Source organism: Passer domesticus, chromosome 12 (genome assembly GCF_036417665.1).
Source record: "Passer domesticus isolate bPasDom1 chromosome 12, bPasDom1.hap1, whole genome shotgun sequence".
NCBI lineage: Eukaryota > Metazoa > Chordata > Aves > Passeriformes > Passeridae > Passer > Passer domesticus.
In genome coordinates this window covers 6,322,645-6,349,470 of record NC_087485.1, presented here as the reverse complement: position 1 = coordinate 6,349,470, position 26,826 = coordinate 6,322,645, and the positions used below count along the sequence as shown (strand labels likewise).

Sequence of the window (26,826 nt, the reverse complement as noted above, 5' to 3'; positions counted from 1 at the left end):
AGCTTCCATTAGTGGGGAGGAGACTCAAGTCAAGTCTGCTTGAGTTTGGAGCAGGGCTGGTGATCCCTGCCAGATATTCAACAGCATACTCAGCTTCAAAAGACCTTAATCTAGTTAGGAGCAGCATAAAGCAGCAATTAGCACATTGCTGATGAGCAGCTCCAAGAAGCTGCTGGAGAGCAGGATTTCATTACCCAGCCCATCTTCTCCCAGGCAGTAGGGAGCTTTTGTTACTCAGACTTCGAAAATTTTCTACAGTTGAAGCAGCAGTGAACCATGAAACTCCCTTTGTTGTGGGGTCGCCAGGGTTTTCCCAAGCACACAGACTCAGCTCAGGCAGGCATTAAGGGCCTGCTGCCCTCCCCAGGATATCCACCTTCTCTAAATCTCCCTCTGGAATGCTGCTATTGACAGTGGGGCTGATCCTGGGCACAGCCAGCAGAGAACTGAGGGACCAGGACAGGCCCTGTCAGGGTGACTCCAAACACCCAGCACTGCTGACAGTGTGAGCCACTCCCAGACCTTCCCATCTAGGAGACTCTTGTTTTAAATGTCCAAGTTTCTTTATTAACCTGAGTATAACAAATATAACATGTACACAGTATAAAAATGAACACAAAACCTGACAGGTGTACAGGTACAACACAAATACATGAACTATACAACAACCAGTTCATTGAATGATAATATATTAAGCATTTCATTGCTTGGAAAAAGCAAGTTTTGATCATAAAAATTGTATTCTGTTCCACTGAAATTATACAAAGTACATTCAATACTGAAAAGTGACTCAACAGAGCAGGACCAGGGCATGGCCTGGCTGCCTAGTGTTACCTTGGGCCAAGACTGTACAAAATGAATCCAGACACTGTGCTGGGATGCGTCTTAAGAACTTAGCAATTAAATTAAGAAGTACAAAGTGTTTCAGGGAGGGTATTCTTCTCTTAAAAGCATGTGGAACGTGCTTTTGGCAGGACCAACAGGCTCCGGCAGCATGCAGAGGGTGCAGCCTGGCACAGCTCTACGCGGGCTCCGAGTTGATGGGTGGCAGGTTTTGGTGCTTGAAGTACTGCACGACTTGCTGGGGCAGCTCTGCCAGCACAGCTTTGGCCAGGGTCTCCTTGGGGACCTGTGAGCCAAAGGGAACCAACAGCGGTGTTAGCACAGCCACAGGGGACTGACTGAGCAAACATGGCTGGGTGGCCCCAGCCCCAGACCTTGGCATTTCACTCAATACCCACTAGAGTCTATTGACAGCCAGCATTTTATACACCAGGGATTATTATATTCTATACTACCCTTCCCTCCAGGAGAGAATACACTGGTACAGAGGAGTAAAACCTGGGTAGGTCAGAAAAAACAGGTGTGGGTGGCAGGAGGTGAAACAGAAAGATACTGATTAATTGCAAAGAAGGGGAAGATAAGCACAAGCTCCATCCTTGGCAATCAATCCCATGTCAGCAACAGCCTCTGTCCCAGAGCTGTCTGCTGGATGACTGCAATGGGCTCATCCCACAGAGGGGATGTGCAGGGCCAGTGCCACCACTGCCCCTCCCTACAGGGGATCAGGGGGCATGGGCTCCTTCTCAGGACAATTCAGCATGAAGCCCTTGGTGTGGCACAGCAGGGGTGCTGCATGAGGCCTGAGTGGGAGTCACCAAAACTGAGCCCAGTGCTGCCACACCCTGCTGCAGGAACCCAGATCCTGCTCTGAGTCACTGGCTTTTGCTCCCACCTGTGACAATGGCAGGGGATGGAGAACATGGCATGCTCAGGTGGAACCCACTACAGGGCAGCAGAGCAGTCACCCCTGCCTGCAGTGCTAATTTGTGTGATCCACGCAGAGCACCCCTGAGGCTAAGACAGGCAGGTACCTCTTGCCTCTGCCTCTACCGTGGCTGTTCCAGGGTGATTCCAGGTGTGAGAGCCCCTGGGATCAGCTCCCCCCTGCCCCGACTCACGTTGCGGAAGTTGCGGAAGGGCACGAACTGGACGATGTCGCGCACGGCCTCCTCGCCGGTGTGGGAGTGCAGCACCCGGCTGTCCCCGTCCAGGAACTCCATGGCAGCAAAGTCAGCGTTGCCCACGCCCACGATGATGATGGACATGGGCAGCTTGGACGCCTGCACCACGGCGTGCCTGGTCTCGTCCATGTCGCTGATCACCCCGTCCGTGATGATGAGGAGGATGAAGTATTGCTGTGGAGGGGAGGGCACGGGGTCACACCCGGTGGGATGCCAGTACCCCCTCACACCACAGCTCTGAGTGGCCAGGGTGTCGAGGGGTGGCAGGTCCCCATGGGATTTGGGGGATTGAGCTTCACCATTTCCCAGCTCAGCTGGCATCATGGCCTTCAGCAGAATCCAGAAATTCAGGTGTTCCTATTCCCCCTGGCTTTTGAAAGATCTTGAACAAACAATAAACCAGCTCTCACTCCAAAATATTTTTCTGAATTACTGATTTACTGTACTTAATGAAGCAAAAAAAATCAACTTCTAATCTGCACAGGATCTCTGTCAGGGCCAGGAGGAATTCAGGGTTGGGACATGAGCCCAGCTGGGAAATGAAATCTCCCTCTGCCTGCACACAGTGGGGTGTGTTTTGGGGTGCTCCCATCAACATCTCCCTGCTCTGATGGGAGCATCTCCTGTACTGCACTGCCAGGCTGTGGGGCCATCCCGTGCTCAGGGCTTGTCCATCTCCTGTGCAAAGCCATGGCTGTGGGATGCACTGAGGGGGATGCAGAGGATATCAGCAAGCTGGGGCACGACAGAGCAGCAGCATTAGAAACTGCTCCCCTTCCCTTGGGACAGGCCAGTCCTGCAGAGCTGGGGTAGGATGGACAAACAGATGGACAGATGGTCCTGCTGGACTCAGCTCAGCAAACCTGGAGCATGTGGACCCCCCAAAATCTCATCTTCTCCATCTCCAGGGAAAGTAATAGCTCAATTTTGGCACATTACAGAGCTTGTCTGTGTTGGAGAAATGACGAAAACAAGCACTTAAGAGCATTAAAGCCCTTTGTTCCTCTCCTCATTCTTTCCATTTCCTCTGAAAACCGCTAGTGCAGCATCCTGGAAAAGCAAAGGAAGGAATGCTGCCCCAAGCCTGTTTTTCTGGTCTCCCTCCAGCCCTCATCCCCTGAAACCTTCCCTAAGCTTCATCCACTCTTGATGATCTGCAGTGCTAAACTCCAGGTACTAACAAGGCTGGGAAGAGCTTAAACACAACCTGAGGACACGGGTGAGGAGATTTTCCCAAGCCAGACCCTTCCCCACTCCAGCCCCTTCTGATGCATTAACCCTGCCTGCACAGCACAGTCCAGGGCTTCATTTTTATCTAAATATGAACTTTTGAGAGCAAAACATGGTGAAACATAAGTCTGCAGAGCAGGACTGCAACATCTGGGTCTGGAGGACAAGACTAAACTTCAGGAGAGGACCTGCACTGGTCATGACTGGGAGCAGGACTTGGACCTCACCCCATCTGGGAACCAGTATGGGAGGAAGAGTACAAAACCTTGAGGGGAGCAGCTGATAATGACTTTCAGTGATTCTCCCTTTCCCTGCCTGGCTTCTCTGCTGGAAACATGGAAAGGGTTATTTCCTTTTGTTCCCTTTTTTTCTGTGAAATCCATAATAGGATCTGAGAAAAATGCTGGAAAGTATGCAGAAAAAGGGGTGGGGAGGCAGAGCTTGTCAAATGTTTATCACAACATATTTCAGAGGTCAAAAGAAGTAAGAGTTGATGCTGGGGATCAGCCTCAAAGCCCAGGGGCTGTGTAGGGGTGATGAAGCAAGGGACCAGGAGGCACTGCTGGAGAGCATCAGTGGGAGATTCCCCAAGGAGCAGTGACAGTTTTGGTGGTGTCAGTAAATGACAGCAGGACAGGAGTGCTGGTGGCACCTCCAGGCTCCAGCTGCAGTACTCAGGGTGGCACCTCTGCCAAGCCACAATCAGAGCTGCTGGTGCACAGGGACCAGGCTATGGGGTCCATCACACACCAACCAGCAGCACCTGCCTCCTTTCTCCTTTTTCTTGTTAAAATGGCTGATCTCTGCATCCACCTGGGCTCCTGGGATGATTCCCAATCCATTTGTTAATGATACCAGCAGGACTTGGAGGGATTAGGCAGCACTGAACAGCATGAGGTAAGAAAAGGGGCAGTTTGGATGCAGTGACCCTGCTGGAAAGGTGAGTTTTAATTCCCCAAAGCTTATTAATACTTCCCCAAGAGTCAAATGGTGTAACACCCCTCTGTCCCTCCCCCAGCCCCAGGATGTTTTAGTCTCCCATTCCCTAAGAGCCGAGGGCTGTGTTTGTGATCTATGTTGCTATGGAAAAACTAGGAGGATTTTTGGTTTTATTTGAAATGCTGGGAGCAGTGAGAGCAGGAGGAAGAGGAGGGCAGGTTCAGGCAGCCCCTGGAGCCGTCAGCACCAGGGGTGGCTTTGATGCACGAGCTGAGGATGGGATGGAAGAGGAGAAGACCCCGGGGGAGTGAGATCCCTCATCAATAACGCTTTGTGCTGCCAAAAAACCACCCGAGCCAAGCCAGGCTTGCCTCTGACGGCACTATTAGTGCCCATTATTTAAAATCTCCCTTGATTAAACTATTAGTGCCAGCAGAGGGGTGCAATTTGCATACGATTAGCGCCTCTGCTCAGTGCTGAGCCCGTGGGCTCTCCCTCCCCCACTGACAGCGACACAGAAAACAAAAAAATGAGGAGCGACCTGGATCTGTGCTGAATTAAACCAAATTCAGTATTTCCTTTTGCCTGGAGCTGGGAAGAGCAACAGCACTCACAGCAAGGCTGGAAAAGGTCCTCGTGGGGAACAGGTTTTGAGTGTGATCCTGCTTTGCTCCAGGCAGGAATCAGGGAAGCCTCTACCCCAACATCTCCTGCCATGCAACTGCTGATGCCCAGCTGATGCTGTTCTGGCCAGCAAAAGCCAGGAGTCAGATCTGCCATCCTCCATGGGCAGCCTGCTGCTGCAGGGAGCCAAGGGAGCTCTACCTTGCAGACTTCAGGTGCTCTTCACACCCCTAAGAGGACACCTTGGTCACCACTGGCACAGCTGGATTCACAGAGAAGGGAAAGACACGAAACCCAGCTGAGGCTTTGTGCTCCCCTGCCCAAAGCCATCAGGATTGCCATCACATCATGGGATCTCATGGACTTACCGATGCAGTTTCCTGCTGGGTGGCTTGAGCTGCAAAGCGGGCCACGTGGTTGATGATGGGGGAGAAGTTGGTGGGTCCGTAGAAGCGGATGTGGGGCAGGCAGGCAGAGTATGCTTGGACAATGCCCTCCACACCTTCAGGGAAAGCAGAGAAACAGGCATTACAGAGTGTCACAACTCGGGACCACAGCAAGCCCAATGAGGAATCATTAGCTCATGCTCTCATGGAGCTGAAGTCAGATCTATTCCCCCCACTTTCTACCCAACTCATCCCAAATTTCTGAATATCCAAGCTTTGCTCTTCAGTCACTTTGCAGTGGGTCCTCAGACCTTCTGTGGTAGAGAAGCCCTCGTAGTACCCACAGTCAATGAAAGCATTTGGTGGGATTGTGAAAAAATCTCAGAATCAACCAAGGAGGAGGAGCAAAAAGAAAAGCAACTCCTGGTCTCTGAACATAACAAAAAACCAGATAGAGAGATCAGGGTAGCCCTTAGCACTTAGGATTTGAGCAGTCCTTCAGCCATCACTGTGAGCAGCTATCAGCTGCTAAATGGAGCGTTCAGTCTGAATTCCCCATCTGCTGAGCAGGCCTTGTGTTCCTTGCAGCCTTGCTGGGCGAGCAGACGGCTGGTAGGACACACCAGACAGCAGAGCGAGGGCGGATTTTACACACTCTGAATCCAGTTGCATCTTACCCTGGGCCTTCCTACACACCCCCAAATTTTCTGTGCTTTCCTCTGAGTGTGCCTTTAGCATGTGCCCTGCTTCATTGTTCATGTCTGTCTCTGAACATGCCTTGAAAAATCCCCATGATAAATAATCAGGGAATGATTCAGGTTGGAAGGGACCTTAGGGATGATCTAGTGCCAACCATGCTGACATGGGTGGTGATGCCACTCACTAGATCAGGTTGCTCAGGGCCCCATCCAACCTGGCCTTGAACATATTCAGGGATGAAGGAGTTACTGAAGAAATGCAGAGGAAGGACAGAAGGCATCTAAGGACTTCTAAAGGCCTGGTAGATGCTTACCTGAACAGAATGGATTCCTGGGATTGAAGTTAATGGCAAACTCATGGGATACCTGTGGAGAAGAAAAGACCCAAATTAATCTGGAGGGCCAGTGCAGGGCAGGCAGCTCACTAACAGTTTAGCTGATGCTGCAGGGCTGGTTTCAGTGTGATGCTCCCCTGGAGCAGAACCAGGTGGCCACAGAGTTATGGTCCACATGACTGCTGGGTCAGTGGCACTTCCAGCACTCTGCTACCCAAACAGCAAACACAAACGTGGTCAGGGCTGAGCAGCACTTGAGGATGAACCAGTTCTCCAGTGCCCCCATCATGCAGCCTCCTGAAATTATCACACCATACATTCTCCCACAGTTATCAAAGCAGGTCTGTCCACGTGGCTTCCTGCTGGCTGCCCAGAGGGGAAGCAGGCAGAAGGGATGCTCTCAGCCAGCTCTGCCATCTCACCAGTCACTAGGAGAAATTACTTCATCCTGCTGCAGGTTTTAAAGAGAGAAAACTCAAACTCATCGCAGGGAGTGCCAGCCCTGGCAGCATCTCCATTCCCCATCCCTCTGCACGAGGATGATGCAGAAGGAGGGAAGAAGACACTGCATGAGCTGTGCTGAAGACCTGGTCTGGCATGTCAGGTACAACAGCAAACCAGCAGTTGATTAACCTCATCCTCTGGATCAGCATGAGGGTGAAAGGCAGTGTGGGAGAGGTGATGTGAAAGCTTGGGTGTGATGGACAGCAAGTCCCAGCACAATCTGAGCTGGTTTTCATTGCCTATGAACCCATCCTTGGATGTGTGAACAGCACATCCAAGACCCTTTAGCTTTCCACCACCTCCTTTCAAGCTTTCAGAGGGAGGTGGTCTTGCAAAAAGGTCTTGTGGCAAGAGCAGACAGCCCCCACACCTTGGTGGGCAGCAGCTGCTTTGAACCTGTCTCAGCCAGCACAGAAAGCTCAGCAGCCCAGCTGCAAGAGAGGGCTCCTGACTTCCAGTATGAACCTTTCCAGTGCTGCTGTGGGTCAGCAGCCTGATTGTGGAACAGCCACCAGATATGTGGGCTAGACATTCCTCACTCTGCTCCCAGCAGTTTAGGCACTCTAAGAAGCAAACAGAATCTCAGGAGCATCAAGGATGTGCAACTGCCTCTTCCAGCACCTCTGAAAGTTGAAGGGGTGATTTGTGCCTTCAGGCCACCAGCTCAAGGACTCTGAAACAAAAAGCTCCCACCCTGTTCGTGCCAGCGTTACAAAACAAGGATATTGTCTCCCTCTCGGAAGGGTGGAGGATTGCTGAGCTTTTCAGCAAGGGAATTGCTCTGGGACACACATATTCCCAATGCTGGCAAAACCGAGTGTCCTCCAGAGCTGTCTGAAGCCGGAGTCCTCCCGAGGCTGCAAACGCAACGCGCGTCTGATTCAGACTTTCCAGTTATGCTGGGCATTGTGTCGAAAGCAGCAGAAACTGTTTTTACAAGAGGCTGTGGGGTGGGAAATAGCAACCAAACAAAAGTAAAGTCAACCAAAAGTCTTCCCCACGCTGCAAAGCCGATGGGCTGCCTGACTGGTGCCCCAGCACAAGCTGCTCAGGTCTCTGCAGGCCTGCAGAGCACCACCAGGAACATCACAGCCACCAGGACAGACACAAGCTGAATATATGGCTGTGTTTTGCATACACCTCTTCTCACAGAAGCCTTGATTTTGGGCTATATACCCAAATTCAGTTGACTTGAGGTTGTAATGGGCTTGCTTTTTTTATTTTAGAAGATGTTCAAAATTCTGTCATGAGTATTTATAGACAAGGCAGGCAGAAATATTTCCATGTTTTGCTCTGCAAAAGAGGGGTTTGTCTTTCTTTTAAGAAGCAATGAAATGATTTCAAGCTGTGCTCCTCACTGTCTACAGAGCAGAACCCCTACGTGGCAGAAGTGTTGCAAAACCTTCTCTGGAGTTTTTATGAATTTTACATATATACATATAAATATATATCTATATATACATATCTCCTAAAAAATCAACAGGAGGGCTTCAAAACAACAAAAATCTTAAAAGAAAGGATGTCATTCCCTATTCAGCTTGTACTTTGAAAACAGTTTCTGTGGAGTCCAGCTAAATGTACATGGAGCACCTACAGGCATCCATTCCCCAGTAACTCACAGGGAGAAACTTTTGAACCACCCCAAAGGTAAGACCAACCTCACAGAGGGTTCTCTGCCACCCCTAGAAGGAATCCCACTGCTGCCATGACTCAGTTTGCTGATATACTTATATATAGAAGGCAAAAGGATGGAAAGCCTTGGAGATTACACATCAGTCAAGCCACCAGCTTCCTTTGGCTGATCCCCTTTCCCAAATCCAGGTGACCGGTGTGGCTCCAACATTTAGAATCCCCCTCCCTGCTGCTGCTTTGCCTTTGCTCATCCCCCAGAAAGCAGAACCCATCTGCTCCCCTCTCCTGTTCCCTGCTAGGAAACCACTCAAGGCTCTCTGCAGAGCTGTTACACGGCAAGATGTTCTTTGACATTTCCAACGCGACTTTTGTGTGCGAAACATCTTGCTCCGACGGGCGCCTGAGAAGCGTTGGGGAGCCATGGCAACGGGAGCACAAAGCACCATTTATACCTCTCGTATCTCTTGGCAGTCTTTACTCGGGTCTGTGGGTCCCTGATTTCTGTCCACTGTCACACAGGGTGCAGGTTTTCATGAAGAGCTGCTGTTTTGGCTTTGAAATTACCCAATGAGCCTTGATAGCCAAAAAATCTTTGATGAGTGAGTGGAGCCAGTGATGCTTAGAGAGAGCTGGGGAGAGAGAAAGCCTCAAGCTGGAGGGAAATGCACCAGGGATGCCCCCCCTGATAATATGAGACAACTGATGGGTCATGGGTGACCTGTAGGCATGGCCCAAGCACCTGGGGAGGAAGAAGCTGCTCCCCATTAAGCTTAGAGATCATTCTGGGGGAAAACAAGGTGCTTTTTCTGGTAGCTTTTACAGAGCATCTCCTGGCCCACAGGAAGCTGCAAGAGGCACGTGCAGAGCCCCCAGCCCTCATCCTCAACCCACCTCCAGTCTTGCCAGAAGGGCTGTTTCCAACCCAGCAATGCCCTTCCTGTGGGCACTGACTCACACACATGGGCAGCAGAACAGGATGCTCCCCGTGATGATCCTGAGCTGCTGTGCCCTTTCCGTGCCTACTGCACTTGCCACTTTTCTCCCCAAGTAATAAATCCCTGTCAGCAGCTGGCTCTTAGACCTTGGAAGCTGCTTACCTAGATTTTCCCAACAAAAGTGATAAAGTGACAGACCAGAGACATTTGCAGGCCAAGGAGATGAATCAGCTCCAAAGTGCACATGGAGGGATCTCCTTCTGTGGCTGGCAAACAGCAAGAGCTCCCACTTGAGTCATTCTGGCTGCTGGGAGGGCAGAGAAAAGCACAATGCCGGAGCGGGCAGGACATCCCCAGCCATGAGGGCTGGCAGTGAGGAGCTTCCCAGCCCAGCTCCCAGCTGCTCATGACTTACGTGCCCCGCTGTGCTCAGCCCAGAGCACAGCTCCCCTCCCACAGAACACAAAGGGCTCGCTGGGATCCAGCCCCAGCCTGAAGCTGGGAACGCCTCAAGACCAGTGAGCAGAAAGAAAATGCACACGAAGGGCGTGAGCAAAGAGCGGCCAGAAGACCCAGCCAGTAATTAATGATGGTGGTGTCCCAGCACATTGTCTCAGCCGTGAGAAGATGCTCCCCATCTGCCAGCCAGGCTGCAGGAACAGCCCCATTCCCTGCCCTCCAGAACAGCAGGATGTGCAGCTCAGCCCTTGTAGGACCAGTGTCTAATCCTAACCCAAAGATCAAGGTGGATTTTTGGGAAAGTTCCTCTGCTTCAGTCCCTGCAGGCTCTGCCTGTGCAACATCAAATCAAGGCTCCCTAGCTCCCAGCCCCCTTCCAGACTTAGCTGCCGTCTGACACATTCATCCAGAGGCCTTTTCCCTTCCCCAGAACTGTTCCTGCCTTCTGCCAGGAAAATGAATCAAAGCCTGGCTCTGCCTATTAATGCCAGGGAGCTGCTGCTTTCATGCCAGTGCAGAATGAAGGAATGGGCTGTTTATGCCCCATCCCGGCCTTGTGGCCCACCCACACTGACACATCCCACTGGCTGAGATTCCACATTTGCCCATTCCCCCTCTCCCCAGCAGCTTTTCCCTGACCAAGCCCTGGCAGTTCTGCTCCTGCCAAGGCAACATCAGGACAAACCCATCTCAAACACTCAGGTGGCCACAGCACTTCACCTTCCAGTCTGGCGGGAGCTGGGCGCCGAATCCCAGAGCAGGAAACATCTTGTCCCTAAAGAGGAGGAGGAAAACATATGGGTGTACTGACACACACAAAGCAGGCTTGCACAGCTTCTCCCAAAACATACAGAGCTTGTAAAATGGGAGATAAGCATTCTCAAGAGAGAACAGATATTCCCCCTTGAATCTGATCTTTAGAGAAAGAAGAGTCCAGCTTTGTTCTGTTTCCCATAGAGACCAGGAGCATCCTCTTGCCCAAACACATGCGTCTCTTGCAGGCATGTAACCCTGGAGATTTTAAAAAGTGAGCAATCCATTTTGGTCACAAAAGCCATCACAGTGAGAGCAACAGACTTCTGTTTTGTTTTCTCTAACAATGTCTGAGATGATATTTTTTTGGTATTTTCTCCACTCCTCAGGATGTCTGAGGAATGAGGCAACCTGGGGTCACAGCTCTGACAGTAAACAACAGCAAGCTGAGGGTCCCTGCCCCTAGCAGAGGATGTTCCACCTCTGCTAACATTCTTCCCCTCCACAGCAGCAATGGGGGGAGAGGAGAAAGCCTGTCCCAACCCTCTCCTCCTGCATCCTGATGTTTTTGGTAAATAACATCCTTAAGATATTACTTAGCCCCAGGACAAGGCAGATGCATCCCAGGAGCCTCTTGGGAAGCCAGGGAAACATCTGCAAAACAGGGGTGGTGGCAGAAGGGCACGGTGCTTACGAGTCATAGTCCTGGATGATCTGGCCCACAGCCCAGATGGCTGACAAGTACTCGTTTGTCCCCAGGGGGTTGATGTAGTGCAAAGAGGAGGGCTCTTGGGGGTTCCCATTGGAAGCTGTGAAGTCAATCCCAACCTGGAGACAAGAGAAAGGCATAAACTCATCCTCTGTTAGCAAATGTCACCAGAGACCTGGCCACCAAGCCCCCACTGCTGTGAGGCCCACACACAGCTCCCTCAAACCCCAAACCTCAAACCCCTTGAAAATGTTTAACAAAATCCATTTCTTCACGTTCCCTGCAAAAAGCTGATTAAATACTACATTAGGCAAAGTCATTCACTCTTACTCCTCCAGTTTTCATCAATGAACATCACATAAGGTGTCCCCAAGCAGCCCCTGCTCCTGGAGCAAGCCACCACCTCCAGCTGAGGACTCTCGCTGCCCATCTCCCAAGGATGGAACTGAGGGACACCAAGGCAGCCAGGGCCTCCTGGGTACCTGGATCTCAAGGTCTTTGACCAAAGCATCACAGCCCTGAGCAGCCCTTTCCCTGCAGGCAGGAAGACCAGCTCTTCACCAGGCTTCCCCAGGGACCAATATATGCTGAGCTCTCAGGGGACTCTGTCGGGAAGGCACTAAATTAGGCTTGCTATTTAAAGGCATTTGTAGAAATGCCTATCTCAGACCCAGATAAATCTGGCCAGGAGAGGAGAGATGCTGAGCCACCCAATTTGATGTGACTGGGAAGGAAGAGTTGGGACGAGGCAAGCAGGCAGCGTGACTGCACTCGACTTGTTTGCTTAGCAAAGAGGCAAAACCCAAAATAACTCCACTGGCTAAATTGAGCTCAGGGATTTTGAGAGAGATTTTGCTCCATATCTGTAATGGGAGAGGACAATTGGCAGTTTGCCTGAGAAGGGACCTTGGCCTGGCTGGGGCAAGAAGCCACCACAGCCCAGGACGTGTCACCACCTTGTGCCAGGGTGGCTGGTAAAAGGGCATGGGAGGACAAGGGAACAAGGGAAACTGCAAGAGTGTGGGTTGGGATCGGAGATAAGGGGAAAATGTTGCACAGTGAGGGTGGTGAGACCCAAGTTGTGCAGAGAAGCTGTGGCTGCCCCATCCCTGGAAGTGCTTAAGGCCAGGTTGGATGAAGCCCTGGGCAAGCTGGTCCATGGCAGGGGGTGGAATGAGATGATCTTTGAAGGTCCCTTCCAACCCAAACCATCCTATGGTTCCATGAAGACCTAACTTTGCCAAACTGTATGGCCTCACCAAACTCGTGGTTCACCTCTGGAGCACCCCTGTGCCCAGCTCTGGCCAAGCCACCATGGCCAGAGAGCAAGAGGGAAACTGAGGCACAGGGCGGGGGCTCAGTGGAGTCAGACAGGCAGGGGCCCTGCTCGTGCAAGCAGTGTCATCAAGAGCAGGACTCAGGTACTGAGTCTGAGAGGGACATAGCTGGTGTGCTTCCAACACGGGACACACAGCTGAGCCCAAAATCTTCTCTGGCTTCAGCCCTCCTCTCCTGAGCCCCTCCCTCAGTGGGGAGTGCACCAGTGGCCTTTCCAAATTGCAGGGGGTGTGCGCAGCATCCTCCTGCCAGCTCAGGTGTTTCTGCAGTGTTCCCTTTGGAAACACACCCTTTGGACCAAAGATGCCTTGGGAGGAGGAGGAGCCCTCCAATAACCAGCAGATCTTTAGACAGGAGGAAAATTTCTGCATTCAAACCTAATTCACGCAAGAGCTGTGTACTACCAATAAATTCACTGATTTTCTCTTGTATTCACTCTCCAGCACCAAGACCAAAGCACACAGAGGCAGAACAGCACACAAAAAGCTCTCACAATCATTGCTGTTCCTATGGCAACTCTTCCTCCTCCTCCTACTCTTCCCCCATCATGTTTTCAGATAAAACAACAAAATACAAACTCTAACTGTGAGTGCCTGCAGCACTCTGGATGCAGCTCTCTGCACCAGGACAGTTTGAGAAATTGAGAAACCCACTTCTGCATTGTGGTGGTTTCACTCAGGATTGCCATGTTCTTGCTTATTTACTCCTGACAAGCTGTGGTCCAGCTTGAAAGAAGGTGGAAATGTCAGTAAAAATGCAGAAAACCATCTCTACAACATCCCAAAGCCTCCCATCTGGGCTCAGAATAAGGAGAGCTGCCATAAAAAAAATGAGGGTGTTAAAGTGTGAAATAAGGAGAGAAGTTGGTGACTTTTGTGAAGGGTCAGGTCTTTTTGAAAGTGTGGCCTTCAGCCAAAGTCCAGCCAGCTCCCTCCATGCTACTGGATGTACCTCAGCATCCCCAGAATCCCCAAACCCACATGGTTTGACAGCAAAAAGGGCAGCTCCTCACTGTCAGAAGTCACCCCAAGCTGGTGCCAAACCCCACACTGAACCTCCCTCCCCAGTTCTGCCCATCACATAGGTGTTACTTCTACTGGGCAAACAGAAGCAAAAGTCCTTACAGTGAACATCAGCTGGCAGCCTCCCAGGATGTAGTCCAGGAAGGAGAAATCTCTGGTTATCTGAAAGAAAAAAAACCAAAAAAACCCCAGTGTTTCAGCAATTGTCATCATTGTCATCATTATTCAACCTTGGAAACACAAGAGAGGCAGAGGATGAGGGATGGGGGAGCTCGAGAGGACCCAAGCTCAGTCAGGGCTGAAGGAAACATCTCAGTAACATACTCACTTTGCAGGACTTGACAATGATGATCCCAGAGTTCTTGTAGTTCTTTTTCTTCTTCTGCTTTTTGGGGTTGATGCACTCTAGCTCGAGCTGTAACACACGAGACAGGCCCTGGTGTGAGAGCAGTGCTGGGCTGTGCCACGTGGCTGCAGATGCCACCAGCAGCATGTCCTGGGCACAGCCTCCCTCCAGTGCTGAAGAGGAAGATTTTGTTGCCAGGGTATAGGTTGCAAATCCAGAGGAAAAACGGGCTCAGTGCCTCCTCTGGCACCACCTAGACAGAGCATTTTGTGCCTTTGTGCCTCAGTTTCCCCAGGCAGGAGACTCAATGCACCACACATGGTGTTCCACACCTCTCTGTGCCTTGACCAAGATCTCCTAGCCTGCAATCCTGGTGAAGACAGCAGTGCAAAGCTCTTCACAACACCCCTTCAACCAGGAGGCATCTGCCAAGGATCTTGGCCAGCACTTCAGGGCAAAACGGGGACACCTTTGGCACAAAACTCGTGTTGAGCTGCACTCCTGGGGACCAGGCTGCCCCTGCTGCAGATGCAGCTCCAGCAGCAAGTCACACCTCCCCTTCTGGCCCCCCAAACCACAGGGCACCTCCAAACCATGGGTGCTGTTTCACACACCCAGCAGAGCCTGGTTTTCAGCAAAGTCTGCCTCAGCTCTCTCTAGCTCAGATGTTTTTAGCTACAGCCATAGCCTGGGTCACTCACGGTGAGGGTGGAAGGAGAAAGGAATTTGGACTTGGCTTCTTCTGAGCACAGATTGAGGGTGCAAGTACCAAAGTCTACCATCAACCCTGAGGAACCCCTTCCTCATTCTTCCCCAAAAGCATGTCAGCACTTACTGGAGAGGCATCTTGGGCTTCACACAACCTGGCCACCGAGGTCTGAAACTCCCCGATGAAGTCGTGTCCCCCATCACTGTCGTAGTCGTAACACACCACCTGGGGAAGGAGCACAAACCAGCCTCAGAGACAGGAATATCTCCTGCAAGAGCTGCTGAAGTCCCCAGCCTCTCCTGCTGGAGACCCCAAAGGAGGAATTTTTTGTTGCTTTGGGGTTTGTTAACAGCAGCCATGGGGGCTCAGATGTTTAACAGTCAATCCCAGAAGTTGATTCCCACAATACAAGCCAGAGGGCTCCCCGCTACCTTTATCATCTTCTCCATATCTCCATCACACAGTGACACCAAAGGCACAGTGAACGGCTTCCAGACGGGGTCCAGAGTGTATTTGATCACCTGGAGGGGGAGCACAGGTGCTGTTACCATGGGCACACCCACAGGTGGGGACCAGGACAAAGCAGGGACACAGCTCCAAGAGTGACCCTGAAGCAGCTCCGGTGGGCCAGGCCAGGCAAGCTGTCTCAGCCCTCCCCTGCCTCCATAGCTGAGCCACAGCAGCTCCCCCTCCTCAGGCTGCAGCACGTGTGAGTTACACCAGGTTTGTTTTCATTGCGCTGGGAGATTTATCCACCTCTGGGAGCAATTAAGGAAATCTGCCTGGGAGAACAGCTGTGGCACACCGGGCAGCACGGGCACAGCAATGCCTGAGCACGGGCACAGCACTCACTGCACAACTCCCAGGCCAGCAGCTGCCACTGATGCCCTCTGCATCCCACTGCTTGCCCCCTACTCATTGCTTACACCCCCCCAGCACCCAAATACAGCTTGAATCTATCTGGGGTCTGACCACTGAGAAGATGGAGCAGCAAGATGCTGCAACCAGCCCTGGAAAGCCAAAACAGCCCGGAGCACATTAAGCTCTCTTGTCTCATCTGTGTAACATCTGCTGCCTGGGCTGGAGAAATATTAATTGATGCTTTTTGACATTTCCTGAGAGAATGCAATTGCTTAGTGGAAACCTAAGCAAACTGGAGCGGGCTCCAGGCACATGCTGTGTACATCGGAGGTGCCTGCAGGGCAGGCAAAGATCCCTTTTCACAGAGGTGTGGTGTTCACAAAGAGAGATTCACAGGAAAGTCAGGCACAGGCAGCAAATTAACCCTTCTCTGGGCAAGGCAAACACGGAGGATATCTGTGTGCAGGACCTTGGATCTTTGCAGCTCTTTGCAGTCACTGCACAGAGCAGTGAGAGGAGATAGATCCATGGCTGCTGCTGTGGGCAAACAGTGCACGGGACCTGGAACTGGCATCTTGTTTGACAGCCAGGCTCTTCCTGAGAGTGGGGAAACCCTGACACTGCAGGAACAGTTTTGCTGGATTTGTAAACACCTCCTCCAGGAGCCTGGGAGAGCAGGGGAGCCCACACATCCCGAGATGCTGCCCACAGGCTGCCAGGTCACCAGGGTGAGTGGGGAAGGATCCAGAGCTCCAGCTGAGCATTCACATTTGTGCTCAGACAACAAACTGCAGCAGTGCACCCATCCTGCCCTTTGGGGCAGGAGAAATGCCAGCATCAGACTGAAAGCTGGTGCTATTCCTGCACTGGAAGCTACAAGAATGGAGAACTTCATTTCTTATATTCAGCCTCAAAGCACAAAGATGGTCACAGTATCATAGAATGGCTTGGGTTGGAAGGGGCCTGAAAGTTCATCCAGTTCCAATCCCCCACCAGGGGCAGGGACACCTTCCACTAGACCAGGCTGCTTCAAGACCCATCCAGCCTGGCCTTGAACACTTCCCGGGATGGGTCACCTACCGTGGTATCCCTCTCAGGGCACCTGGATGTATGCAGGGCTGGTAAGGTGGAGGCTGTTGGAGCATCCATTACTTGAAGGAAAACTTGTCTAGACCTTGGTTCAGTGAGACAGGACAATGGGCAGCATCTGCTCCCCACAAAGCTGGCATGCTTTTGGAGATCCCAGCAATGGCTGGTGCGCAGTCACCTTGCCATGCCTCTTCCAGAAGGAAGGGCTGGAGGCCACTCCAAACCCCCACATCTGAGAAACGCATCTTGTTGAGTCAAAGCCCAGCTACACACACTGAATCATGAGGGAAAAAACAAGTAAGGTCCTAGCCTGCTCCCACAGAAATCCGGGAGAAATACTAAGGTTGATGTGAACTAAATATGCATGGAAAGGTGTGTGGGAAAGCACCAAAAAATAAACAGCAGAGCTGAGGTTATAAGGATGGCCTGTATAGGTACCACAGGACAGAAGGCATTACCCACATCCTGGTGCTCATGTGGGTGTGTGAGTGAAGGAAATCCTCATGGACTTTGCACAGAAGTGGCAAAACCAAACATATGGAGAGGCTTTGTAAATAAACACCACTTTCTCCTTCCACCTGAGCTCCCCCTGTGTTTTGTTACAGCACTTTCCTGTGATGGTACAACTCCTTAACCAGGCTTTGAGGGGACGAGAAAAGGGATGGAAGAAGAAGGGTGTGAGATGGGGAGAGATGGAGCTCTCTTCCTCTGCCATGGAAGCTGCTGTGAGTCCCCCCTCCAGTGATTCCCTCTCCTCTCTCTGCCAGCTACCAGGAACTATGTGCAAACTAAAAAGAGCCTTGAAACAAGCTCTGAGGAGAAGAAAGCAAGCAGTTGAAAAGTACTTATTAGTCCATTGTTAAAGCAAAACCCAGCCTTTTTCTCCCTGCCTATGCTGTGCCTGGCATTCCTAACATCACTGGCTTTAGCAGCTTGAGAACGTGACCAGCTCAGACCAAAATACCACAGCAAGCATAAATGAGGGAGAGGAGGGGTCAGCTGGCCCTGCTCAGACCCACCAAGACCCTGGTACAGCTCTCTGCCTCCTTGGCTGTGGCTCTGGCTCATGAGAGACACGAGGCCTCGTGCACCGAAAGTGGAGGTGCCTGCACACCCAGCTTAGGTGCAGGTGTGCCAGAACCTTTTAACCTTTCCCCACCTCACACCACATCTCCCCAGGTCACAGCTCATCCTGATGCTCCTGAAAGAGGAGGGAGAGTGGCCCAGAGCTCAGTCTAAGCCCAGGATGAGACCAGAGATTATCACAGGCTCCAAGACCATCTCCCTCTCTGCATGCTACGTGCAGCAGTGCACAGAAAAGATCTCAGGACTTTGCTGGCCCCAGTGAACCCTCATCTGCTGGAGTCCAGCAGCCTCAACTGGACACCAGGAAGTGAGCTGTAAGGTTTTGAAGTCTCTGGAGCCCAGGGGACAGGCAATGGATGAAATAACACCATGAGGAGCAAGAGAAGCTGATGTGAGGATGGAGATGTCTCAGCAGCTCAGGTTGGAGTTTTGCTCACCTCTGTTCTGTGAACCAGCATCCACTTCCCATCATCACCTGGTTTATAGAACTCCAAGAAAGGGTCTGACTTCCCAAAAAGGTCCTGGAGGGAGAAGAACAGGATGGGTTACATGGTGCTCTGCAAGCAGCAGAGGTCCAAGAGAGATGTTCTGTGTCACTGCCAGCCCTGCAGACACTCTCCTGTCCTCATGGGGCCAGGTCAGGCACTCTGGCAAACAGCAGCACCCACAGGCAGTGTCCTGCCCACCTCCCTGTCCTGGTTGTGTGAATCCCCTTGATTTCCCCAGCACATTTTGTGAGATGGGTGGGTTGGCACCCCAGCGTGTGCCTGTGCCCAACAAGCTCTCTGGACACAGATGCCACAGAAAACAACCCCAGCTGGGAGGCAGCTGCGTTTGGGCTTGGAAAAACATCCACAGCCTCAGAGGAAAAACAGAATTTTGAAGTGCATGTCTTGGGGGAGAAAGGAAGAAAATCCACCCTCCTACACACAGCAGTAAAGCATAAGCAGAGGAAGTCTTTAAGGAGTGAGCTGCCCTGGTGTTGACAGAGATCATGTAACACCCCAGATACACAGCCCTGAGTCAGTGTGTGCTGCCTCTGCTGCCAGCGTCTCCTCAGATAATCCCCCGACAAAGGGCTCTGCTTTGTGAGGAACATGAACACACACACCCCTGCTGGGAGCCAGCCCGGGGGCTGCAGCCCGGGGAGGAGGAAGGCGCTGGTGGCACCACAGGGAAACTCCAGCTCTTCCAGGCAGAACTTCATTCCCATTCAGAAAAAACCAAGGAGCTGCTAACAAAAAACCAAATCCCAAATATTCCAGACAATCTATTGAGAATTCAAGTTATTTCAGTTGGGTTTTCCTCCTGGAGGAGGGTGGGTGTCTGAATCCTTCAAGGAGCTGGAGGAACTTTTTATGGGTTTGTGTTTCTGAGTGATGCAGTGGGGATGTGAGGGGCTGTGCATGGAGGAGGAGGAAACATGGACACTCCAGCACCTCCTGTCCACAGCAAGCCCAGGAGATGGCACATGGGTTCTAGCCATGTCCCAGCAGAAAATCCATCAACATTTCTATCTAAATCTTGTTTCTGAAGGCAGCCAGAAAAGTAAATCACTGCAAAGTGTTTTGGCTTGGGAAAACTACAACTTGCCTCAGTCAAAATTCTTCTGCAGAGAAGCAGACCATAAAGGCTCTCTGGTGAGATGAGGCTATTTTTTTCCTACCCTTTTTCACACATTTGTAGGATAGAAACACAAGCCATTCCTTCTGCAGCTTGGCGGCTATGGCCCAGCTCTGATCCTGCTCACCCACCACATGGGCTTGGCACTTGCAGGTTTCACAGATGGATTAAAGAGCCCGTGGTGGGCACCTGACCCTGCCTGTGCTGGCTTAACCTCCAAGCCAAGGCAGCTTCATCAGCAGCAGCCCAGCGTGGGTTGGTGGAGGCACTGGGGAGCTTTGAAGGATGTTTGCTGCCATCCCAGTGGATCAGCCTGGCTTGCAAGTCCAGTCAGCCTTGTTCTGTTCAAAGCAGGGTGGGAGATGTCTCCAAGCCACAAGACTGTGGGCTGCTATTTTAAAACATCAAACCCACACACATCTCACCCCTGCAAACCTGGCAGGAGATGGAAACTGAGCAACCAAAGGAGCTCAGCAGACCAGATCGATCTGCAAATTGATCCAAGAACCTAAATGATCCAAACTGGTTTTAACACACCGTGGAGAAGGAGGGTGGAGCTGGCACCTCCAGCAGATACAGCTCCCCACATCACAGCTTCCAGCAGCAGTCCTGGCTTGCAGCACTTGTGTGCCCCAGCCATGCTGAGGCATCACTGCCCTCCTGCTGTCCCCACTGCTGTGGTGGCACGGACAGCTCTGGGCTTCACAGGGCTGGCCCCAGGTGGAAATACCTCCTCTTCTGCAAGATATTTTGTCTTTCAACAACTCTCCCAAGAACTGATCGTAAGGTATAAGAGCCCCGCTGAATCTGCTGCTGACATGCTCCTGCTTTGCAGTTTCAACATTTAAATCAAAGTAGTGAGATGTAGGTGGAGAGGATGGAATGGGATTGGGGAGGAGACCTGCCTGCAGCCTCAAAGAGATCCCAGCCTCAGGGTAGCCATGGCAGAAGGAGCTGCCTGGGGCTGAGCACAGCTTCAGGCTGGGTTTGTGGCACAGCTGCCAGTCACGGATGACCACGGCTTCAGCCTGGTGTGTGCACTAAAGGTGACCCCACCACAAAGTCCTGTGAGATCCAGTCCCTTCCTATAATGTCTGAGCCTGTAGCTGTGCTCCTCAGCTCCATGCTGCATGGTACTGGATGCTGCAACTCCGCAGGTTACAATCTTAACCTTGGTTTTCTTTTGTTTATTCAATTTTCACTGTCTTTCCTAAGCTTAAACAAGTTTTACCCAGGTCCCATGTCTACATTTCAACCATAACCAAAAATGACACAAAAATACTGCTTTCTGTCCAATATCCCTGTTCTAGGGCCATTTTAACTTGCATGAAGTGACCTGAGCATCCTTTGCTCATGAGCAGGACTTTGAGCACTGCAGCTCTGTCCTGCAGTACGGGAATTGGCAAAGAAACTTTGTCAGCTCTTGGTGACACCAGGTGATCACTCAGCACAACATTTCTGCTGACACCTATAGATGAAATGGAGCTTTTTGTCACCTCCTAATTGGGGCATTTGGCTCCTTGCACTAAGCAAGGTAAGTAGAAGGGTGAGGAAACAGCCATTTCCAACAGGTGGGGAAAACAACTTGGATAAACCAGATACCCACTGAGTTTTAACAACAGGACTGGGTGAGCCCCATCTTCTGCCCCAGCAAATACCCTTCTGCCTGGCTGCTTGCTTTACCCTGTTTTCAAAGAAACTGAGGGCCATCCTGGCAATAAAACAAACTCTGGAGAGACTAGGAAGAAGGAAAAAATAATATTCCCATAGATTGCTTAGCAACAGGAGTGGTTCAAGAGGAATAGTTCTGGTTGCCTGGTAAATAAGGTCAGAAGATGCCATTCAGAGAGGCTCACTGTTTCCTGTGCATCACATCCAAAGCAAAGCTCGTGTGCTGCCTGCCTCTGTGAGATCCTCACCTCCTTGGAGAAGACAGGCCCTACACTTTGATACAGAAGCAGATCTTTGCCCCATTTCCAGAGGAGCTGAAGGTGACAAGCCAGGAGCTCTCAGCTCGTCTGAGATACTGGAGTCAAGGGTCATCAAAACTTCCAGTTCTGTCAGGAGGCAATTCCAAACAGCTGCCACTGAGGGAGTAAATCTGCTGTCCCTGAGACATGCTGATACACAGATGCCACACAGAATCCTTCCATCTGGAGATGTGTGATGAAGAAACCCCGTGACAACAGGGAAACTGAGGCACAGTTGTACCCAGCAGCCAGAGGATCTCACCCAGTTTCACCCTGAAGTCTTCTCTAGTGGGATTGCTTTCTGTCACTGCTACACCCAAAGCAGAGATGTCTTTAGATCCCAAGGGCAGAAATTTAACATTGCACACCCCAGAGACAGCTCCACTCACCTTTTTATCCAGTTTTCTGCCAGCCATGCTCAGAGTAATCACCCTGTTATCCGAGAGCTCCTGGGCAGCTATCTGAAAGGCAAGGGAAGGCTGAATTCATTTTCAGCATAAAAAATTAAGCTTCTGGTAAAAAAATCAACCCCTTTCTTGAGTGTTATGCTGGACTTGGTCTCACGTGGCTTTTCTGCACCAGGGCTCATTCAGGGCCTCCAAGGAGGAGAAGCCTCCAAGGACTGAGCCAAGAGAAGGAGAAGCCATACAAACCCTTGCCAGCAAGATGTGCCACCTCATCCTCAAGGTCCTGGGCTGGGCATGGCAAAAACATCCTCAGGGGAACATTTCCCTTAGGGGACATGCTGGTGGAACCCAGGACTTAGCCATGTCTCCACGTGACCACCTGGCAAGGCAGCCCCAAGGATGAAGATTCCATGGCTGCTCCTGAGGAGCTGCAGCAGGCAGGAGCACAGCCCAGACCACTTCACTGGAGAGACTTTATCCACACCTGCTCCAGAAGGGCTTCAGCTGTCAACCTCCAGTGGGCCAGTTTTGTCTGGAATATGGTCTAATCAGTCTCTTGGTATTTCAAAGGAATGTTTATAACAGAACCCCACATTTATTCACTTCTATTACAAGCCATTTTCTGAATCACTTGTCTTTTTTTTTCCCTGCCCAAGCATCTGCTCTCCACCTCTCTTTCTCTGATCTCTTGAGGTGGGCTGAGCTGTTCCACAGCATTCCCAGCTGCATCCTCCTTCTCCCAGGGCAGAAGCCAGCACCAGGAACAGCCTGGAACACAGTATGGACATTGTCCTTGTGCACAGTGCCCCAAGCATGGCTGTTTGCAGGCTCTCACAAGGGGCTGTCCTGCACGGAAATTATGCAGTGTCATTACACCAAGGCTTTAAGAAAAACTTGCAGAACTCCAGGGGACAATTTTCTACAGAACAAGCAATCAGAGAGTTCTTGGCACTTAGGAGAGCTGGGGAGTTGTCAGAGATGAGGAGGCAGAGATGCAGCTCCTGCATCTGCCTGGGCAGCTGGGTGAGGGGATGAGCCACAGCTCCTGGACAACCTCCTGGCCTTCCCATGGTGGACACAACTCTTTGGTCCACAGAGAACCCATCCACTGCATATGAACCCCAGTTTTCCCCTCTGCTCCATACAGAAGTTCCCTACTGCCATGCCATGGAATTACTTTTCTCTCCCACCTAATCCCTGGTGTGTGTAAGTCACCAAAACCAGCAAGAGGAAGAGAAACTGTAGGGAAGAGGATGAACTCTGCCCTTTCCTCAGCCCTACAAAAGCATGTTCAATTGGAATCCAGCACATTAGGGCTCCTGTAGGCTATGTAAAAGCCAGGCTGTGCAGACAAGCCAGGAATGTCCTTGTGCCACCCTGCCACAGGTTGGTGGTGGCATCTTCTCATGGCCAGCACAGACAGTAACAACATCCCCACCATTATGTCCTGCAGAGGGGTGCAGCAAGATTTTAAAATGGACTTCTATAAACTCAGGGGTTTGCTTTGGGATCTTCTCTCTTCAAACTTAGGGGCCCCCACACAGTCCCATCTATTCAGCCAAGTTCTTCTGCTGCATTCACCTGTGTAGCATCTCAGCTAGGAAATGGATATTTGGGCAAAACTGAAGGGAATGAGGACAAGGAAGTCAGGCTCTGGCTCCAAGCTCCCTGAAGCCTGCTCCTGCAGTGGTGTCCACAGCCTGTGCTCCAGCACTGCAGCAAGCAGCAGGAAAGGTGCCCACCACACTCAACCCTGCTGCCATCACCCAGTCCAGGAGGAAAAAACCCAGATCAAGAAATCGTATCACTTCGACAAAATTAAGCAGATGTCTCTGCCCCTTGGATGTTTAATGACACATTAGTGACAGAACAGAACCTTCCTTTTTCTAAGGCATGTAGCCTTTGAAATTGACTGGAAACTTTTCCAGCTCTTCCCGCTCAAGCATCAGATGGGATGTGAGAGCCTTGGGAATGGCCCCACTTCTGAACCTCACTGCGCTTTTCCTCCCACATTTAAAGACTAACTGCAGCAATTAGGAGAGAAAAATGTCTTCCCCTAAAGCAAACAGCAACAGAGATGCACCAGGTCCCAGGCTTTTAAACCTTTCCAGTGCTTTTAAACCTGACAGAAGTTTAACTCCTTGCTGGCCTTTCCTTCCACAACTTTGCAGCCCAGCTGCACATTTCACAAAACCCACAACACAGCAGAGATCCAAAAATGACAGCAGCTGAGGTAGAACAGAAACACACCTAAATTTAGTATCTTCTTTTTAAGAAAGAACATTGCTAAAGAGCTCCGCAGCAGGAAGGCCACTGCCCGAAGGGGTCTGTATCAGAAGCAGTGGCTGTTGCCATGAGAGTTGTTGCCATGGCACATCCTCATCCTACAAACAAAATCACCCATCCCTGCAAAAGGAATGAGCCCTATTACCTGTAGCTGCATCAGAGAGGTCTGAGCAGGCTCCTTCTACCAGATAACGAACAACAGCAGCACAGATTTACTTTGTACTTCTCCAGACTGAGGTATTTTTTATTTCTGAGACTGAAGCAGAAGTTGAAGACTCACAGTGCTAAGCACAGGACAGACACTGAGCAAGATCGTCCCTGTCCCAAATAAACTGTCCTCCAAACAGACCAAAGTGGCCAGGAAAATTAGAGGTAAAGGGAAAAATATTCAAGAGATACCCCAATCTCCTGGAGCCCCTGTGAGTGTCCTGCATTGCCCCATCCACCTTCACAGGCCCAGCAGCAGCACAAAGGAGCCAACATACCGTTATCATCCCCTTCCCAGCTGGCTTGCCATTCCCCAGGAGGAGAGTCCGTGTTATTTTCTTGCTGGAGACAATCTAGAGAAGCCAAACACAATAAAGCCATGATTGTACAAGTGATCCAAAGCAGACTCATAAGCAACTGATCATTGCTCATGTTGGTTAATTCGATTAAGCATTTGCAAGAGCAGAAGAAAGGCACCAATATGCAGGGATGACTGTGAGAGTGGGAATATCACCACTGACAGCCCAGCCCTCGGGGTGCAGAGAAGTGGCAGCACAGGAGGCTGAAGCATCACTTCCCACTGAACCCAGGGATCAGTGGAGGAGATCAGTGGGTCCTCACACAGACAGAACTACTGCAATTTGCTCCCAGCAACATCACCACTCGTTCCCTCAAGGCCCATTTCACATACTTCTACCATGACCCCTGCTAGCACCTTGATTGCAGGACATGTTTCCAGGGGTGGATCCTGATTACAAGCTGGATGCTCTCCCCCAGCGTCATTCTGGACTGCCTGAGCAGGGACAGCCTCCCCCAAAGCCATGTTCTTCCCTTCACTTCTTGTTTGTAACAGGATACACAGAATAAACTGGGAAATTAATTAAACCCTTCAGATTTTTCCCAGCTCAGTGAGTTTCAGTCTCCTTCAGATCTGGAGACCCTGTCATTTTCCTTATGAGGTGCAGATGCCCACATGGAGATCCAGCAACCCACAGGAACTACCTGTGCCCTGATCCCAGCCTCTGCATTTGTGCCAGGCACCACAGAAGCTCTCAGCTGCAAAAAGATGGAAAAAATCCCCCTCATTCCCTGCTTCTGAGCCAGACTACAAAGACATTTGGAGAATGTAGCTGCCAGCTTCTAACAGGGTCTGGGCTCATGAATGAAAAGACCTTCCAAAAACTTATAAATTGCATTGTGTCTCAAAAGCTTTTCCACAGGAAGAGCAGAAGACACATTCCAGCACCAACATGCTCAAGCAGGAGGAATGTTTTGCTAACAACAGCAATGGACAAAATCTTCAGAAAGAGACAACCCAAACTGAGAAGAAAAACAGACTACATTTAAACATCTGCATCCTACTTTAAATATCTGGAAGTTTCCCAAGCCAAATGGTCATCAGGGCCCTTACTATAACCCGTGGTGAAGACAGAGCCTGAAGCTTCCAGCTGATGTCTCTTTGCCAGCACCAGCAGAAACCCACACCATGACTAGCTTAGACTTGAACAAGCAGGCATTCCCTAATGTGGAACAGCTCAACCTCAACAGCTGAAGTGTGACAAGGAAATTAAATTTGTCTCTCCAGGAAGGAGCCAGAAAACTTTGCATGGGGTAAGAAGAACAGCTGCGATCTCACCACACCCCTGTGCCTGATGTGTTTTGGGGTCCCCTTGCTGCAGGGGCCTCAGACCCACCGTGCCCAGCGTGCAGGAGAACTCGCCCAGGAAGTCGTGCTCATACAGCTGAGTGCTCGACTTGTCCTGGTCAAACAGGGCAAACTTCAGCTTCTGCACCTCTTCAAAGTGGTAGTCAATGATGAACTTCTTGGCAAAAGCTGGGTTGAGATTGTTCACAGCTGTCTCTGTCCTGTCCAGCTGGAAAGAAAAAGAGGCATTTAGGCAAGTGCCTCTTACAGCTTTGTCACTGAAAATTAATTCAGCCAGAGCCACCCAGAAAACCCACAGTGACCACCAGAATGAGCACACCAAGCCCTGAGCAGGGCTGTCCCCAAACACAGGCTGTGACACCTGTGCACAAGCTGGGATCCATCTAGACACACAATGGCACATCCTGCAGAGCTGCCTCCCCGAGGATGGGCTGCATGGACACCCTTCCCACCCAACAGCCAAGGTCAGCATGGACCTGAGGATCACTGCAGCCAGAATTGCTTCATTTGCTTCTAAGCCCTGTCCTCCCATGAGCTGAGGCTCTCACACACCTCTGGTCCTCAACCAGACCCTCACAGCTGTAGTACCAAACTTGTTTCTTCTACTCTGTGCAGCCAGAAACAAGGACAAGCAAAATAAGAAGTGTCATGAGCCAGAACACAACTCTCTAGCATTTCCCTCTGGAACTCAAACCAAAACATCCATGTGGTTTCTTCTTTATTGGCCTTCCATAGACAAAAAGATTAAAAAAACATCACCACAGTCCCTTTTTTCATAGATTTCACCAATCATTAGTAGCAACAAGAGGCTGGAAGGGCCCAGAGACAAAACTTCAGTAGATATTGTCACCCTGAGCTGTTGCAATGATGTCCCTGGTGAACTGGAAGGGCAGGCACAGACTGGAAGGCACGTGGGGAGCCCACTGTCAGAGGGGAAGCACCACGGCTCCCTGCAGCATCCCACAGCCAGGAGCAGGGAGAGGAGCAG

The 26,826-nt window shown here is 51.0% G+C and overlaps 1 protein-coding gene across 3 annotated transcripts in view; it reads right to left on the bottom strand.

Moving 5' to 3' along the window:
* Positions 1–541: 541 nt before the first annotated feature.
* Positions 542–26,826, bottom strand: part of CPNE2 (copine 2) — a 41,755-nt gene continuing 15,470 nt past the window's right edge. For all 3 annotated transcript variants that reach the window (XM_064387175.1, XM_064387177.1, XM_064387176.1), the window contains exons 3-16: positions 25,867–26,046; positions 24,451–24,525; positions 21,662–21,733; positions 18,117–18,200; positions 15,075–15,164; positions 14,770–14,868; positions 13,917–14,003; positions 13,691–13,750; positions 11,214–11,347; positions 10,487–10,541; positions 6,216–6,267; positions 5,186–5,319; positions 1,962–2,198; positions 542–1,129 (exon numbers count right to left, since the gene is read on the bottom strand). In XM_064387175.1, coding sequence (XP_064243245.1) covers positions 1,022–1,129; positions 1,962–2,198; positions 5,186–5,319; positions 6,216–6,267; positions 10,487–10,541; positions 11,214–11,347; positions 13,691–13,750; positions 13,917–14,003; positions 14,770–14,868; positions 15,075–15,164; positions 18,117–18,200; positions 21,662–21,733; positions 24,451–24,525; positions 25,867–26,046 — 1,467 coding nt within the window. In that variant the 3' untranslated portion in view covers positions 542–1,021. The remainder of the gene's footprint in view (positions 1,130–1,961; positions 2,199–5,185; positions 5,320–6,215; positions 6,268–10,486; positions 10,542–11,213; positions 11,348–13,690; positions 13,751–13,916; positions 14,004–14,769; positions 14,869–15,074; positions 15,165–18,116; positions 18,201–21,661; positions 21,734–24,450; positions 24,526–25,866; positions 26,047–26,826) is intronic.